This window comes from Telmatherina bonti, assembly GCF_933228915.1.
Source record: "Telmatherina bonti genome assembly, chromosome: 6".
Lineage (NCBI taxonomy): Eukaryota > Metazoa > Chordata > Actinopteri > Atheriniformes > Telmatherinidae > Telmatherina > Telmatherina bonti.
In genome coordinates, this window is record NC_136624.1 from 40110116 (window position 1) to 40125936 (window position 15821).

General features: G+C 43.5%; 3 protein-coding genes across 3 annotated transcripts; 2 read left to right on the forward strand and 1 right to left on the reverse strand.

Annotated features, from left to right (window-relative positions):
* The first annotated feature begins 760 nt into the window (after positions 1-760).
* On the forward strand, positions 761-5209 carry LOC306756702 (ras-related protein rab7-like). The gene is made up of 6 exons (XM_079241535.1): positions 761-1073; positions 2868-2930; positions 3015-3141; positions 3225-3443; positions 3573-3701; positions 3809-5209. Exons 2-6 carry the CDS (start codon positions 2878-2880, stop codon positions 3902-3904), a joined length of 624 nt encoding a protein of 207 aa, XP_079097661.1. The 5' UTR covers positions 761-1073; positions 2868-2877; the 3' UTR covers positions 3905-5209.
* Positions 5210-5309: 100 nt separating this feature from the next.
* Positions 5310-7424, reverse strand: hmces (5-hydroxymethylcytosine binding, ES cell specific). The gene is made up of 6 exons (XM_079241717.1): positions 7120-7424; positions 6674-6817; positions 6427-6597; positions 5906-6054; positions 5644-5833; positions 5310-5537 (listed from the first exon to the last, which is right to left on the reverse strand). Exons 1-6 carry the CDS (start codon positions 7306-7308, stop codon positions 5361-5363), a joined length of 1020 nt encoding a protein of 339 aa, XP_079097843.1. The 5' UTR covers positions 7309-7424; the 3' UTR covers positions 5310-5360.
* Positions 7425-9275: 1851 nt separating this feature from the next.
* Positions 9276-14236, forward strand: LOC306757201 (tubulin monoglycylase TTLL3-like; the record flags this gene model as incomplete). Its single annotated transcript, XM_079242165.1, has 13 exons — positions 9276-9300; positions 10293-10381; positions 10494-10632; positions 10711-10766; positions 10844-10972; positions 11060-11174; positions 11277-11366; positions 11450-11642; positions 11726-11874; positions 11945-12188; positions 12854-13113; positions 13510-13685; positions 13766-14236. The coding sequence occupies 13 exons, from the start codon at positions 9276-9278 to the stop codon at positions 14234-14236; spliced, it is 2136 nt and encodes a 711-aa protein (XP_079098291.1).
* Positions 14237-15821: the final 1585 nt, after the last annotated feature.

The window sequence follows — 15821 nt, forward strand, 5'->3', positions numbered from 1 at the left end:
AAAGCTAATAAAATCTTGCATATGGTTGTTGACATATAAACACCTGTATAAATTTAAACAAATTTTAATGCACAATGTCAAACATTCATATTTTTTATGCTTGGAAAGGATGACATCATATGACACATAACTTTATCTCAAAATTGTTACTTTTAATACACATACATCATATTTTATCACTAACTTTATCTCAAAATTGTTACTTTTAATACACATACATCATATTTTTTCACTAAATATGTTTTATTTCAGATTGTCAGTTAAGATTGATTTGTTAAGATTTGTGAACTGCTGACATCATGGCATCTGGAAGACAAGTATGCAGCGGGAAAGGGGTCAGCGATACAAGTGAACGGTATGAAGCAACTGAAAAGAGAAGAAAGGTGGCAACTCTCGGCACAAGGTCGTTCAGTGATGTGTACCCAGCATCAGTGGCTCTAAACTTCCTACTAATCGCCAAGTGTTCCAGTGTTTCCTGCATTGGAGGAATGAGAATCCCAACATGGTCTAATGGTCCAAACGTCATTTTCCACATCTAAACTTAGATTGTGTTGATTTAAAAAAAAGTCTTAGCTGAGATATGTTTTGGAATGTGTGCTCCTGTCGCCACATGTTGGTGCAGTTTCTCAGGTAACACAACCAGTAACACAATAGTGGGTGATTTATGTGTGTTTTGATCTGACGGCCTCCTGGTCACGTGAAACTAGGCGTGACCAGCGCGTGACGTCAGCCCTCGCGAGCTCAGCTTGTTTTGGAGGAAGTGAACGCGGCTAACGGTTAGCTGCTAACGGGTTAGCTTCACGGGGAGGGCGAACGTCAGCGGGAACAGAGAGAATCGCACCTTTTTACAGAATCTTTTGACATTGGCATCGACAGGATTGATTTAGATAAGGAGGATTAGAGCAGATTCTAGCTTTCAGACGGCTGTAAATACTCTGTCCGGGTTGTTTTGTAGCGGCAGACATCATCTGGAGCTGCTAGCCTGTCTGCTAACCTGCGCGCTAGCTAACGCCTTCATCCCAAGCAGAAAAGTAAACCTCTGATTTCTGTTGTTCTGAAGCTTCATCGCCCAGGTTGGTTTAGAGTGACTTCAGCTGTTAATATATACCAGATATGTAGCTGTTATTGAATGTTTTATGCATGAACAAGTCGGGTTTAGCGGATGATTGTTAGCTGTAAAGTAAGAAGTGTTGCTTAATGGTGGCAAACTGTTCAGTCATGGATGTTTGGAAGCCTCAGCTGCTTCTGTTTCAGCCTAATTTGGCATTTAACTGTCATGTTGTTAAAGAACATCATCCATGCTTTACATTAACCACCTTGCTGTGTACACATTTTTAGAAACAAATGTATTTTAACGTACCTAACTAATCCTTTACAGGTGGGGGGGGTTATGTCTGCAGAATATGGAAACATGACCAAACATTAAATATGTTACAAAATGCAGGTTAAATATAGCGGTATCTATTCCAGGGAGGGCATTGGTTTGCTAACCATCCTGCCAAGTCATGGTTGTGTCTACAGCCATGTGATCAGTCCCTGACACGCTGTCATGGGGTACAGATTATTATTATTATTATTACAGCTCCATGTTAGCTTTGCCTCAAGCTTTGGCCGCTTCTTAGTGCTTTGTCCCATCAGAAATAACGACTGCTTGGGCCTGTTTGTGTCAGTAAGGCTGGATCCAGTGGCTTTCCTGGCTCAGATGATCGTTTAAAGCCAGTCTGTAACAGTTTGGACTTTGGCTGTATGGGGAGGTTATTATTGCAACCAAGTCAAAAATAGTTTGAGGTTTTTTCTTTGGCTGACCTGTGGAGGACATTACGTCTGCTGTAAAAATGTATTTAGATAGATAGATAGATATTTACAGCAGTAATATGGAGAACTGTTTATGACAACACAGGGATGTGTTGGGATTTTGTTTTGTACATTCCAACATTTAAAAGACAGTGGAAAAGCTTTGGCCATTTCCCCAAAGTGAATCTGTTCAAGCATTTGGAGTTTTACTAATATAGATTATTATTGTGAATCACCATCGAGTGGGTTTAAGAGTTAATTGTTGTAGGTTTTCTTTTCATTTTGGCATTTTTTATGGTTTGATTCTCTAAAGATACAACAATGGTCACTTGGAAGTCAACCATGCCAGAGAATAGTTTGCTATCTATATAAACATTACAAAATCAGTTCTGTACAGTATAACAAAGAGACCAAGATAAAAATGTTAAATATAAGCTCGGCCCAAACACCTTGACCTTACTTTGAACTGAGTTGGATTAAACATATTAGTACAAGTAAAGGAGAAGTTTGGTCCTGCATTTCGTCCCACATGATTCCTGAGAGCGTGAGCAGCATCGTGAGCTGTTGGTTCCACCACACACAGCAAGTCGTATTGGTTTGGTCGTTTTCTTTGAGTCACTGCTGCCTCAACACATGGCTGCAAAGAAAACCGTCTTCAGCCCAGGCGGAGGAAAGATATGCAGCATCTCGCTGCAAACATTGAGGCACCTTTCCTAAGAAATACGGTCAGCTTTGTCCCTTCATGTTGAGCAAGAAGCTCTTTCAGTCCAGTCTGTTGTTCAGGCATCGTTATGTTTACAATGCAAGCCAGCTTGTTGCTCTTTACTGTATGCTTCTTTGTGTTTGAAAAAAAGGACAGCAAAGTAAAGGAAGCCCTGGCAGCACTTTGTAACCCCCAGGAGGGGTGTTGGAGATGCATGCGAATCTTATAACCTCACGGAGGCTTGTTGGCGCTTGCACAACGGGTCATCATCAGGACAAGGCAGTGTCCGGCTGGTTTTAGCAGTTCCTGTGCAGGTTTTATTCAGAGAAAATTTCCCTCCTCCTTCTAATTTAGCTTTTTGTCTCCACAGCTGTGGCACAATGACGTCAAGGAAGAAAGTACTTCTGAAAGTCATCATCTTGGGAGACTCTGGGTGAGTTATGTGAATGCAGTACTTACCAACAGGCTCATGCTTCACCAGTCCATCCTTCATAATAACCTTTTTTTCTTTACATAGAGTTGGGAAAACCTCACTGATGAACCAGTATGTGAATAAGAAATTCAGCAACCAATACAAAGCTACAATAGGTGCTGATTTTCTGACAAAAGAAGTAATGGTGGATGACAGACTTGTCACAATGCAGGTATTCACATTTTGCAACTGTTACGCATCCTCCAAGTGTTGAACTCTGGACTTAAAGCTCGTCTCCGGACCACTCTGTTACAGATTTGGGACACAGCCGGTCAGGAGAGGTTCCAGTCCTTAGGTGTAGCGTTCTACCGCGGAGCGGACTGCTGCGTCCTGGTGTTCGATGTGACAGCACCAAACACCTTCAAGACTCTAGACAGCTGGAGGGACGAGTTCCTGATCCAGGCGAGCCCACGAGACCCAGAGAACTTCCCCTTTGTGGTGCTGGGAAACAAGATTGACTTGGAGAACAGACAGGTTTGTTTCTGAGTGCTCCATTTACTAGTTGCCTTTAGTTTTTAATTATTTTACAGTTTAATAGGATACAAGTCACATATTTTCATCTACCTGGTATTTCAGCTGTTAAACTGGTCTCCGTGGTTTCAGGTAACAACCAAACGAGCGCAGGCTTGGTGTCAGAGCAAGAACAACATCCCATACTTTGAAACCAGCGCCAAGGAGGCGATCAATGTGGAGCAGGCCTTCCAGACTATAGCACGCAATGCTCTTAAACAGGTAAGAGAGTTCGCCAGAAAGAACGATAAACAAAGATCACATGTAAACATCTGCTTCTGCTCGGAAACGTGACGCCCAACACGCGCTTTGTCTTTGTGTGATCGCAGGAGACCGAAGTTGAGTTGTACAACGAGTTTCCTGAGCCCATCAAGCTGGAAAGAAGCCCGCAAGCCAAGGCGTCACCAGAGACCTGCAGCTGTTGAGGACTCTGAGGATCCTCGGGGGGTCTTCGTTGCCCACACTCTCCTGTCTTGCCTTGTCTATTTCCCCCCCGTTTCTCATGGCCCACTGTGTTATGCCCTGATGCCCAACATACAAGCAGCATCCCACTCATAGAGTATATTACGACACAAACATGCTGCACTCACCTCTTTATGTAAACAATGTTTCTATAAAATATGAATCTCTTCGCCCAAAGAAACCCTGAAGGAAACATGAAGGCGTTTCCAGTCTGATGCTCGTAGCGCCGCGGTGTTTCCCTCCTGAGGTCTTTATATCACTACTGGTTTGGGTTCATCTCATCTTCTGGCCCAAACATCCCATTTGGCTCTCATTTGGATACCTTTAAGTGTAAAATCAAAGCATTACGTCTACGTCCATTTGGACTTAACGGTTTCAATAAAAGACTCATTTATTTCTTCTTTTAAAAAAAAGATAATCATAATCCATATTGGTGGTGGTTTTCTCTTTCACTGCTGCCCATATTCTACTCATTTGTGTTGTAGTTTAAATTTCTGGTTACCATGGTTTCAACTGACCTAATTTTATATCTAAAAAGGTAAATTTGGAAACAAACGGGGGCGACTGGGTGACGCTGCACGTATGGATCATTAATATGCTGCCTGCTGATTCTTGTTAATTGGCATAAAATGGAGACGCTAGTACAATGACATGTTCATTAGACAAATGTGTACTTTTTTTTTCTTGCACTTTGCTGTAATACTCGTGTGAAATCTTGAGACAACTCATTTTGAGCTGTTAGCTCAGGTTGAGGACCTCATGTGAAGACAGACTCAGCTCCAGGATAAAACGCTGTTCCTGTTGGAGAAATGAAGGTTCATCTGTAACACTTCGCACATTTAGACGTTGAAATGAACCAAATCAACCTGTTGAGACCCGGAAGAGATTTTTTTTCTCAATCATTCATGAGTGAGTACTATTAGCTAGTACATTTCTTTTTACTGTCCACTGTTGCCAGACTTTGTATATTTGCAAACCTCTCAATCATCGTGTGGAGAAGGCGAAAGCTGCGGCGTAAGTCTCTGCCAGTTGCTTCTGTTGGCCAACCATTCAAGTGCTTGACTTTTCTTTTTAACCGATCAGATCTTTAGCTGTTTGTATTATGTTCAAACTTAGAAATTCCTTATAGTCTGAGACATCCTGTAACTCTGGAAGTTGGAAAATAGGGGGGAGGGTATTTGGCATTCATCATTATTATATTATTATGGTAAATGCACAGCATCTACATTGTTTCAAAATGTCTTTGCGTTTCAAGTAATAACAGTAATAAAAATCTTGAATAAAGTGTTTTGTTCAAGGTGTTTATTGATCTTTATATGATGGAACACATTTTCAGTCACATTAAAATACTCTATAAAAGAACAGCACTTATTGATGAGAAGGAGGCCAAACTGGTCTGAAACTGCTCAGGTTTTAGTTTCACTTGGTTTTGGGTTTCTTGCCGGCTCCCTGAAGCCACTGCTGAAGCCCCCCTTTGGACTTGGACTTGCTGCCTTGCTCTCCGTCTTCACTTGTGAACGCCGCCTTCCTCTTTGAGGGGGTGCTGCTCGACAGCCAGCTCCTCATCATCTTACTGCTTGCGGTGGCTTTGGGCTCCTGAGAATAAAGGATCAAATTTATCAGCGGAGAACTCCAACTGCAGAACAAATACAGCCGAGTCTTCCCAAACAAACAAGGTGGAATCTGTCATCCTTCCTCCTACCTTACTGCTGACATCCAGCGGCTGCAGGCACTCCGGGGAGTTGTTGCGTGAGTTGTTAACCAGCGACGACACGGGGTGGAAAGTCAAAATGTTTTTAGACTGAAGCAGTTTCAGAGCATCGAGAGACTTAACCTCCCCAAAATCAAGCCATCTTCTCACTTCTTCCTCTCCGTCCAGGATCGCCGGCATCCTGAAGCACGATCACAAAGCTGTTAAGGACTTCATCCACAGAGGAAACTGTTTCCTCATCAGCCAGTCTTACCTGTCGTGGATGCTTTGCAGATTCTGGGAAGCATTCACAGTGATTACGCTGTACGAGTAAAGAGGTTCTCCACCATCTGGTGGTGTCCAGCAGTCAAACAGACCAGCCATCGTCAGCAACCTCCATCCAGTCCACTCGGGGGGTTCTTCCTACCAAGCACAAACAAAAAGCACAGGGACGTGCGTTCAGGGACGTGCCAGTTTCTGAAACAACAGAAACTGGCATCTATTTATTAAAAAAAAGGACATTTTATTTCCCTCTAAAACATTGTGGAGTAAAACTGCCTTCAGTTTCCAAATCAGAGGTTTTTAAGTTCACATGAAATGTTGGATAATAAAGAAAAGAGGAAAGCTGGTGGACGTGCACATTTCTGCTCTGCTTCTCTTTCCAACAGGAAATTATCAGCATCATGGGAGCGTTCTCTACTTGTGCTTTATTTTTTTTTGTTAGATGAAAGAAAAGTTGCTTCTGCAAACCTTGGAAAAACCAGGAGATATTTCTCCCGGGGGGGGGGGGCTCACCGTCTCTGAATCCTTATTGCTCGCCGGAGTCAAAGGGTCACCCAGACTTTCTTTTTTCTCCTGGCTCTGAGGGAAATAGATGAAGAAAGGCTGCTTCTGTTTTTCTGTCCTCTGCCACTCATAGAAACCATCAGCGAGGATGACGCAGCGCTGTCCCTTCAGCATGGGATCCTTTGGAGAAACTAAACCTTACAAACAGTTCCCGTTTGCAAATGCTGAAAACAGCTGAACAAAATGCAGCTGTTACCTTGTAAGACTTCTTCTGTAGCATATTCTCACTGCGGCAGTTGCTGGTACTGTATTGCATCTTGCTTGGGTCATTTTCCTTGAACCAGGAGGGGATGAGACCCCACCGCATGGAGGTCAGCACGCATTCATCTGCAGGAGCGTTCTGGAGGAAAACAAGAATAAACATCAGCACCTTGTTTTTATACAATTACTCTATGGTGCATATGGATGATTCAAACTCTTATGTAATAGCTGAACATTGCAGTCACTGTATACGGAGTAAAGAAAATATTAATATTCAATAAACTGCTATAATTTCACTTTTTAGAAGTTAACATCTGCGTTTTTCTTCAACTCCTCCCACGCACCTCATCATCTTGCTCTTTGAGTTCATCTGCATTTTACCTGCAGTAAACCCCAAAAAAGTCTTCAGCAGTGCAGAATATGAGCTGGACATCACCTCACCTTGTCCAGGTGTCTCTGGGACAGCAGCACCGGGCTCATGGACTGCGGGCTCTTGTTGTAGGAGGGTCGATATTTGTCCGTGTCTCCATCCCTCCAACGGGGTTGTCTCCTCTGCCCTCCCCGGTTCCTGTACGAGCAAGCTCGGCTCACCTCGTCCGGGGCCAGGGTGCACGCAGTTCTCCCGCACATTTCCACGGAGCAAAGCAGGAGTCCTCTAGCGGTGAACAGAAGCTGCAAGACGCGCAACCAAACAGTTTCTGTACTTGGAAACAGAATAACTTTTACTTTATGACTGCCTTATTTCTGCTGCTGTCATATAACTGGAACTTGACGTAGCAGCACCGGTGGAAAGGATGTGAGCTCGCGAGGATCCGGGGATTTGCCTGAGCAAGACATTGACAGCGGGGGCGGGGCTAGAGCTCCGCAGCGAGCGTGTGCGTGAGAGCGTGATGACGTCCGCCGCTGCGGCGCAGAGATGGCGCCAAACTGCTGTGGTTGTTATGTAGCTAGCAAACATAAATACTGTTTTCTGAACATTATACCGAGGATGTTTTATGTTATTCCTGCAGAACCAAGAGAGAAAGGAAGGAATAAAGACAATTATTCTATTTTATATATTTATAAGTTTACCTGTTAATACCTAAATGATCCCATTTTATTTCTGCCCGCGATACAGGAAATAGTGGAACACCTGCATTTTAATATTTTTATTTAGTGAAAAAACAAACATTATGTACAAATGTAATCATTTTACCACCTGAATCTCGACAGATATCGATTTTAAAAAAAACAAAAAAAAAAACAACATTTATAGATAAATGTAGACAGTTAACGGTCAGGAGGTGGTTGCCATGGCAACAGTACACAAATGAACGGCGGGCTGCACCTGCCTTTCTCTCCTACCGAACACCATAACACACCTTAACTCACCTGTGGAGCCCCGCAGGTGAGAGGAGCGTCTTTGTGGACGGTTGTTTACTGCTACACAGCATTTTCTTTTTTTCAGCTGAGCTTTGCTTGTTGTTGTTGTTGGTGTGTGTGTGTGTGTGTTTGCCTATGATCAGTGCTTGTTTCAGGGCTGCTTTTGGTCCTTGTAGAGTCTTTTATTTGCAGTTAAATGTGTTCCCAGCCATCAGAAGTTTGTTAACATTTAAGCAGAAAAACAGGTGAAAATCACAGCCTGTAAGTTTGGCAGATGGAGACAATCTGCCTCCTCCATCTGCAGCTTGTCTCCATCTGCAGCTTCACCCATTAAGTCTGCAGCACACTGGCAGGAACTGATCAGCAACAGCATGAGGCAGGACTTGCATGGAACGTAATGAGTTGTTGAAATGACTTCATGGTGCATTTTACCCGTTTACTCTGCAGCCATTTCTGTCTAACCAAAGAGGAGCAGAAGAAATGGTTCCCTTGAAGCCTGCTGTGAATATGGAAGCTACCAGGTCTGGTCAGTCGATCCAACTTGGACACGGAGGACACCAGGATATTGGACAGGGTACATCATGTCCAGACAGTGAGTAAACATACTCATTACCAAATGACACAGATTCTGAAGGTTTCTCCATCACCATAATTCATTAGAACCAGCAGCTACTTCCAGATTGATTATCTGTTGTAGTATCAATAAAACAAGGTGAATTTTACCATACTGTCACCATGTAATTAAGTAAAAGGGGATTAAAGGGAGCTCTGGGATTTCTGGCTGTAACTTGACTCTTTAATAAACGGAAGCACTAAAGGTCACATCAGCACCATGTTACCGCCTCCAGATAATTTGTCCCTGCATTCACAGAGATGGCTTATTGATCCCGACTGCTGAATTAGTCATGAGGTCACAACAGGGAAGGCAGCCAAATGTTTGCATGAAGAAACCATGGATAAAAGTTTCATGTCTTTCCCCTTTAGCCTTCTACCGCTATTTAGATTGTCAACATGTAACTTGTACCTAAAAATACTTTGATCTGCATACCTTACCCCATTTTGCTTCAAACCACTAAAAAAATATTCATTTCATCCCAACTGTACTAGACCGTAGGAAAACTAACCTATGTGAGCCTCACTGATGAAGGATGACAAGAATCGTCATGTTTCCTTTGTTGCAGGATTAAATGTAGGCCTGCTAACAGGTGGAGAAGTTCAAACTGTTTCCCAGCAACATGGTCCAGATGAAGAAGAAAGCCTGTAAACATGCAGGTTACTTTATTCATTAGAACTCAGCAATTCAGTTTAATTCAGCTTTATTCGTACAGCGCCACTTCACAACAATGTTGTCTCAGGACACTTTACATCCACATCATTTCCAGCCAGTTCGTACATATCCTATAATAGAAACCAACTGATTGCATCGAGTCATGACTTGGATCCAATCCTCCATCCTGAGCTGCACGAGGCGACAGTGGGAAGGAAAAAACTCCCCTTCAACAGGAAGAAAACCTCCGGCAGAACCCGGCTCAGGGAGGGCAGCCATCTGCCTCGACTGGTTGGGGTGGAGACGACAGGAAAGACAAATCAACATTTACAACTGCACTTATTCAGGAAGACCTGCGGAAAAAAGGAGAAATAACTTAGAGACGGCAATATTGTCATATATTTATACATTAATATATCAGAGAAATAGAGCGAGGTACTTCTCAGTGCATCAGGTAACATCCCCATTGCTACATAAGTAATGGATGGCTAGACTACCCATAACTATAAGAGCAATGAGCAGAACCTGGACAGTTGGGTCCCGTACATGCAGACTCCAACTCAGCAGATGCTCATATCCTAACTATAAGAATCATGGAAAAGGAAGGTTTTCAGCTCCATCTTAAAGGTGTGGAGGGAGTCTGCCTCCCAAACCCACGGTGGGAGCTGGTTCCATAAGAGAGGAGCCTGATAGCTAAAGGCCCTTCCTCCCATAGGACTCTTTGAGACTCTGGGAACCAGCAGTAAACCTGCAGTCTGAGAGCCAAGTGCTCTATTTGGAATGTATGGAACTATAAGATCTTTTATGTACAATGGAGCTTGGTCATGGAGAGCTTTATATGTGAGGAGAAGGATTTTAAACTTGTGTATGATGATACGTTGTGGTTTGAACACAGGGATTGATTCCCAGCAGCCGTGGCGAGCAGTTTCTGCAGCTCTGTAAGGATGGAAGCATGATGTTGTCTCTTTGACTTTGCATGAATCAGCAACAGGTTCTGAGGACAAACTTCACCACGCTGCTCCCAACCCCAGCAGACTGAGGAAAGCCAAGGCTTTGGCAGATGAAGCTGTCAAGGTAAACACATCAGGATGACATATCAGTGTATTTATATCATAAACGCAACCAGTTCTCAGCACGTTTTATTGCTACAGAAAGGAATCTCTCATTTGTGTTTCTGCTGTCTCAGATGCGTAAGATCTTCTCTGTGAAGGGTCCTTACCCCGTCATCCGGGCAGCGTTGAGGGCGAGAGGCTGGGTTGAGCAGCGCACGCACGGCGCCAAGCAGCACCGGAGCAGCGTGAACAGAGCCAGCCTAAATGATGGCAGTGACTTAGATGTGTGAGCTGTGTCCTCATGTCACACATTATTCATCTCTATTTATTTTATTTTAACGTTCTCCGCAGAGAGCTCTGATGATGCTGAAAGAGAAGAGGATCCGGATGAACTCCATGATCTCATGGTGAAAACAACACTCATTACTTTGATAGCTGTAAAAATGAAAAAGGAAAACCAACCCCCCCTCTTCTCGTGTCTTAGTCTCGCCTGGTGCGGAATGAGATGGTTTACTTCTGCTGGACAAACCGCAGAGATGCAATCAGCACCAAGAACCTCCACAAAGACCAGATTGTCAACTATTTTGCAAAAGCTGGCAGCTTGGTGACCAAGGTACATTTGCTGCGTTTGCATGTGTCATCTCTGAGGAAAGAAGATGCTTCCTAGCTCCCGGCTTGTCGCTTCTCTCTTCTCTGATAGGCAGGCTTGTGTGTGAACCTGAGGAATCTGTACTGGTTTGATTCAGCAGACCCAGACACGTTCTTCCCTCGTTGCTACAGAATAGGAGCCCAGGACGAGAAGCATGCTTTCATTGGTCAGATCTGACATCAGTTTGACTGAACTTAACTCTTTTCCAGTATTTCTCCTGCTTCCATCTACTTTAACTTAACAAGACTCACCTGTGTTGTCGGGTTAGAGGACTATCGGTGGACGGCGTGCACCAGTTTTCTGAGGTGGGTTGTGGAACGGGATCAGGGAGCAAAGCGCAGTGTTCAGACCGTTCAGGGTAATATCGTTTCCTTTATGACTGTGTAGTTACTACATTATTAAACGCAAATAGGAGCTGAAACTTATTTTGTCCACATTTAGGTCAGAGGAAGCAAAGCAAGCGACAGTTAACACCGTTGGCCTTTTCACAAATGATCAGCAGTGCTCTGAAAGTATGCCAGGAGTACCTGCAGAGTCTGGAGCACGGTGACATCGACACCAGTTTGGAAATGGCACAAGTACTTTCCCAGAAGGAGTGGGCAGAATATCTGAACAGTTACTACCTTTGTGTTCAGTAAGCGTGCATCAGAGCTAGAGAGCATTTAGCAAACAGCCCTTTAGGATCTCAGCTGAACTCCTCTCTCCTTCACCGCTCAGCGGCGGAGCTTCGGCTGAGATCAGCAATTACTTTGTGAGCTGCTGTAAGGCCATGCTGCAGCGACTGGAGGCCGTCTGTCCACAGATAGGCATAGATGGCATAAACAACATCTGGATCATCAAACCTGGAGCCAAATCCAGAGGCAGAGGTAAAGACTAAAAGTCAGGCACAGACACTTTAACAGTCATGCCTGACTCGGTTTTTTTCCTTCCTTCAAGGTATAAAATGTGCCAAACGGCTTGATCAGATCCTCCAGCTGGTGACCAGTGACCTGATGCTGGTCAAGGACAGTAAGTGGGTGGTGCAGAAGTACATCGAGCGGCCCTTTCTCATCTATGGTACCAAGTTTGATGTGCGGCAGTGGTTTCTGGTCACCGACTGGAATCCTTTGACTGTGTGGTTCTATAAAAAGTGCTATCTGCGCTTTTCCACGCAGCCTTACTCACTGGATACACTGGACAGGTAAGACAACAGTGTCGAAACAGCGAGAGAAGCAGGCATGAAAGCAGATTGAGTTGAACATAGAAAAACGGGAACTGAGACAGAAAAAGGCAGGAATATTTGCATGTCATGTCTGATGGAAGATTACATTTACATCTGTGGATAATCTGAGAAACGGGTAAGTTTCACCAGTCAGAATATTTAAATCTCAGTAAATTTATTGTCTTTAACATCTGCTACAACAAAATTCAAATTGACTTGAAGTCTGAAATTAGCATCTGAAACTTCTTTACCCGTCAGCCTGTTGCATAGAGGGTGCTCCAATGAAACCAGAGGCCTGTTTGTCTGAAAGTTGCCTGCAAAATGTAAAATAACACAGAAAAGTACATTTAGAAACAATGATTAGGCTGCAGCTTCGGCTCTAAGGGTTACATAGCAGTAATGTTTAATCCCACCAGTCCGAACACCTACAGTCATACTCCATGTTTCTCTTTTTATCTCCCTGTAATACGAGGAATTTGGGTCTTTAAAATGATTATTCAGTCACATTTTCAAATAAGCTGGGAGACAATGTGAAACAATTCAAACGACTTTTACTCGTGGCATCAGGTTGTCACCAAGACAAAGACAAATGCATCCCGAAGAGGCTGACTGTGTCATGAATACATTTCCTTTGCATTCTTCAGATCTGTGCACTTGTGCAATAACTCCATCCAGAAGAACCTGAAGCCGTCTCAACAACGCCATGGAGGCGTCCCGGCGGACAACATGTGGTTGGACGAGCAGTTTCGGGCCTTTCTGGCCAGCCAGGGAAAGGCAGCTCAGTGGGAGACTGTTGTAGTTCCAGGAATGAAGAAAGCTGTGATCCACGCATTGCAGACAGCTCAGGACTTAATGGAGTCACGTAAAAACACATTTGAACTCTACGGTGCAGATTTTGTGTTAGGTAGGATGCATTCGCTGCTTCTAATCTGTATCACGCCATGCCTGTTCCTGCACACATGACCACACTTCGATCAAATCACTTTTAACTCCTAAACGCCTGAATTTACGTATGATTATGTACAAAACAAAATATATACAGCAAAAATGAAAGACAATAAATGTCTAATAAATAAATTGATGATGAATAAATTATAAATACATGACAATTCATCTAAATGAATACATAAGTAATTGTAAACAGGTATAAAATAAATGGATTAAATGAAGAGAATAAGAGGGTGATATTAGAAACACTGCATGACGTTTCCTGGAGTAAAACATTATCTCTTTACTTGTGGGGCTGACACGACTTTTACTTCAAAAACTCATCAGATGTTTCACCGTGTTTGTTTGTAAGGGTGTGACCTGCATCCGTGGTTAATAGAAATCAACGCTAGTCCCACCATGGCGCCCTCAACTCCCGTGACAGCCGACCTCTGCGCTGCTGTGCAGGAGGACACGTTGCGAGTTGTCCTGGACAGGCGAGTTGACCGAGCTGCAAACACAGGAAACTTCCAGCTGATTTATAAGCAGGTAAGGTTTCAATTTCTACATGTAAATGGCCTAAAAGTTGCGGATAAGACAGTATGTTAGATATAATCTTTCACCTCTAGGCAGCAGTAGAAGTCCCTCAGTACAGAGGAATCAACTTACTTGTTGAGGGATTCAACATTAAAAACCCCCGTCCTCTTCCTCCACTGAAGCCCTCCAACCGTTCGGCACCAAAATGCCTCGGCACTGCCAAGGGAAAGGGTTGTACAGCAAGAAGACGATCACATAGGAGTGGAGAACTCAAGAGCAATGGTGCAGAGCCAGCTCCTCTTCTTCCTGAACCATCAGTTCCCCCGCCAACTAAAATCCCTCCACTTCACCCGGCAAAGACAGCTGACAAGCAAGTTCCTCTTTGTGACAAATCACATTCTGTAGTACTGTGGAAGAGTCAAGCAGAGGCATCACATGTAAGCTCAGAGTCCGAGCATGCACCACAGGGAAGCGCCGAGATTCTTAGCCATGAGAGATTACCACTTCTAAACAGCCAAACCAAGCAGTCGTCTGCTCCACCGGTGCTTCAAATAAATGTTTAAGTGACCAAAAAACTTCATGTCTGAGTCTATTTTTGTTTGTCTAGTCGTAAAATCAGGACTTAAAGAATTAACCTTGTGTTTTAACTATTTCCAAAGCCAAGAAATGCATTTTATTTGGTAGAAAGTAGCCACATTACGTAATAAAGTGGGTGGATTGTGAAGCGTGTGAGGATTACATCTCTTCAGATTATTAGTCTTAATTTCCTCTTTCAAGATGCTCCATACAGTGAAACTAAAACAACTTTCCTCATGTATTTGTTCCTGCAAAATGGGATGGGATATATCCGCTACCTCTTGAGCTGGATTTATAACACAAAAACAAAAGAAGTTCTGCATCAGTGTATGTGGTTTGTGTGCTGCATATCACTAAATATCTCTCCCCAGCCACATTTGCCAACTCTGCGGGGGGATCCCGAGGCGTTCCCAGGCCAGCCGAGAGATATAATCCCTCCAGCGTGTCCTGGGTCTTCCCCGGGGTCTCCTCCCAGAGGGATGTACCTGGAACACCTCACCAGGGAGGTCCAGGAGGCATCCTGACCAGATGCCCGAGCCACCTCAGCTGGTTCCTCTCGATGCGGAGGAGCAGCGGCTCTACTCTGATCTCCTCCCGGATGACCGAGCTCCTGACCCTATCTCTAAGGGAGAGCCCGGCCACCCTCTGCCCTTCCCTCAGTTGTGAACAAGACCCCAAGATTTTTTAAACTCCTCCACTTCAGGCAGGACCTGACTCCCGACCTGGAGAGGGCAATCCACCTTATTCCGGTTGAAGATGTCACTAAATAATAACACTAAAATGTAATGCCATGAGAACAACGTGTTACATTTTATAATCACATGAGCAAAAGTCAAATTATTAAAAGTTATTATTGGGGAATTTATATAGTACAACAATGCTTTATATCATTTAGGGGATTTAGTAAAGTCACACCATAACAGCCTTTATTATTATTATTATTATTATTATTATTATTATTATTATTATTATTATTATTATTATTGGGTCTGTGATTGTGTTAATAACAGAAATAGAAAGGAGTTTGTCGCGTATGAATGTATTGTCAGTAACACACAATGAACAGCAGGTGGCGTTGAAACTGACAGGAGCCACTGAAACATCTAGCGAAGAAGAACCACCTGCTGAACAGCCGGGAACAGCCGACTCCGATCTCATAGACATTATATACATAGACGCCGCATTGTCGCGCCGCCATCTTGGATGGGTCTCCATGCGCCTTACATTTATTTGTCAGGTGTAGGTCCAAACACAACAATAACTCCATGAATTTTTACCAGATTTTTCTCACAGTTTGGTTTGTTACAAATGGCAGATATATTGTTATGATACAGATCACTGTAAAACATTAAAAAACAACGTGCTTTTATGTTAAAATTTTTTGATAAGTCCTATAGCTAAGGATGGTTAGAATCCCTTAGTTATGCTGCTCTAGGTTTAGACTGCTGAGGGACATTTCCTGATACACTGAGCTTCTCTCTCTCTCTCTCTCTCTCTCTCTCTCTCTCTCTATCTATCTATCTATCTATCTCTTAAACACCTCATTGGAGTAAAATGCATAATTTGCATTTA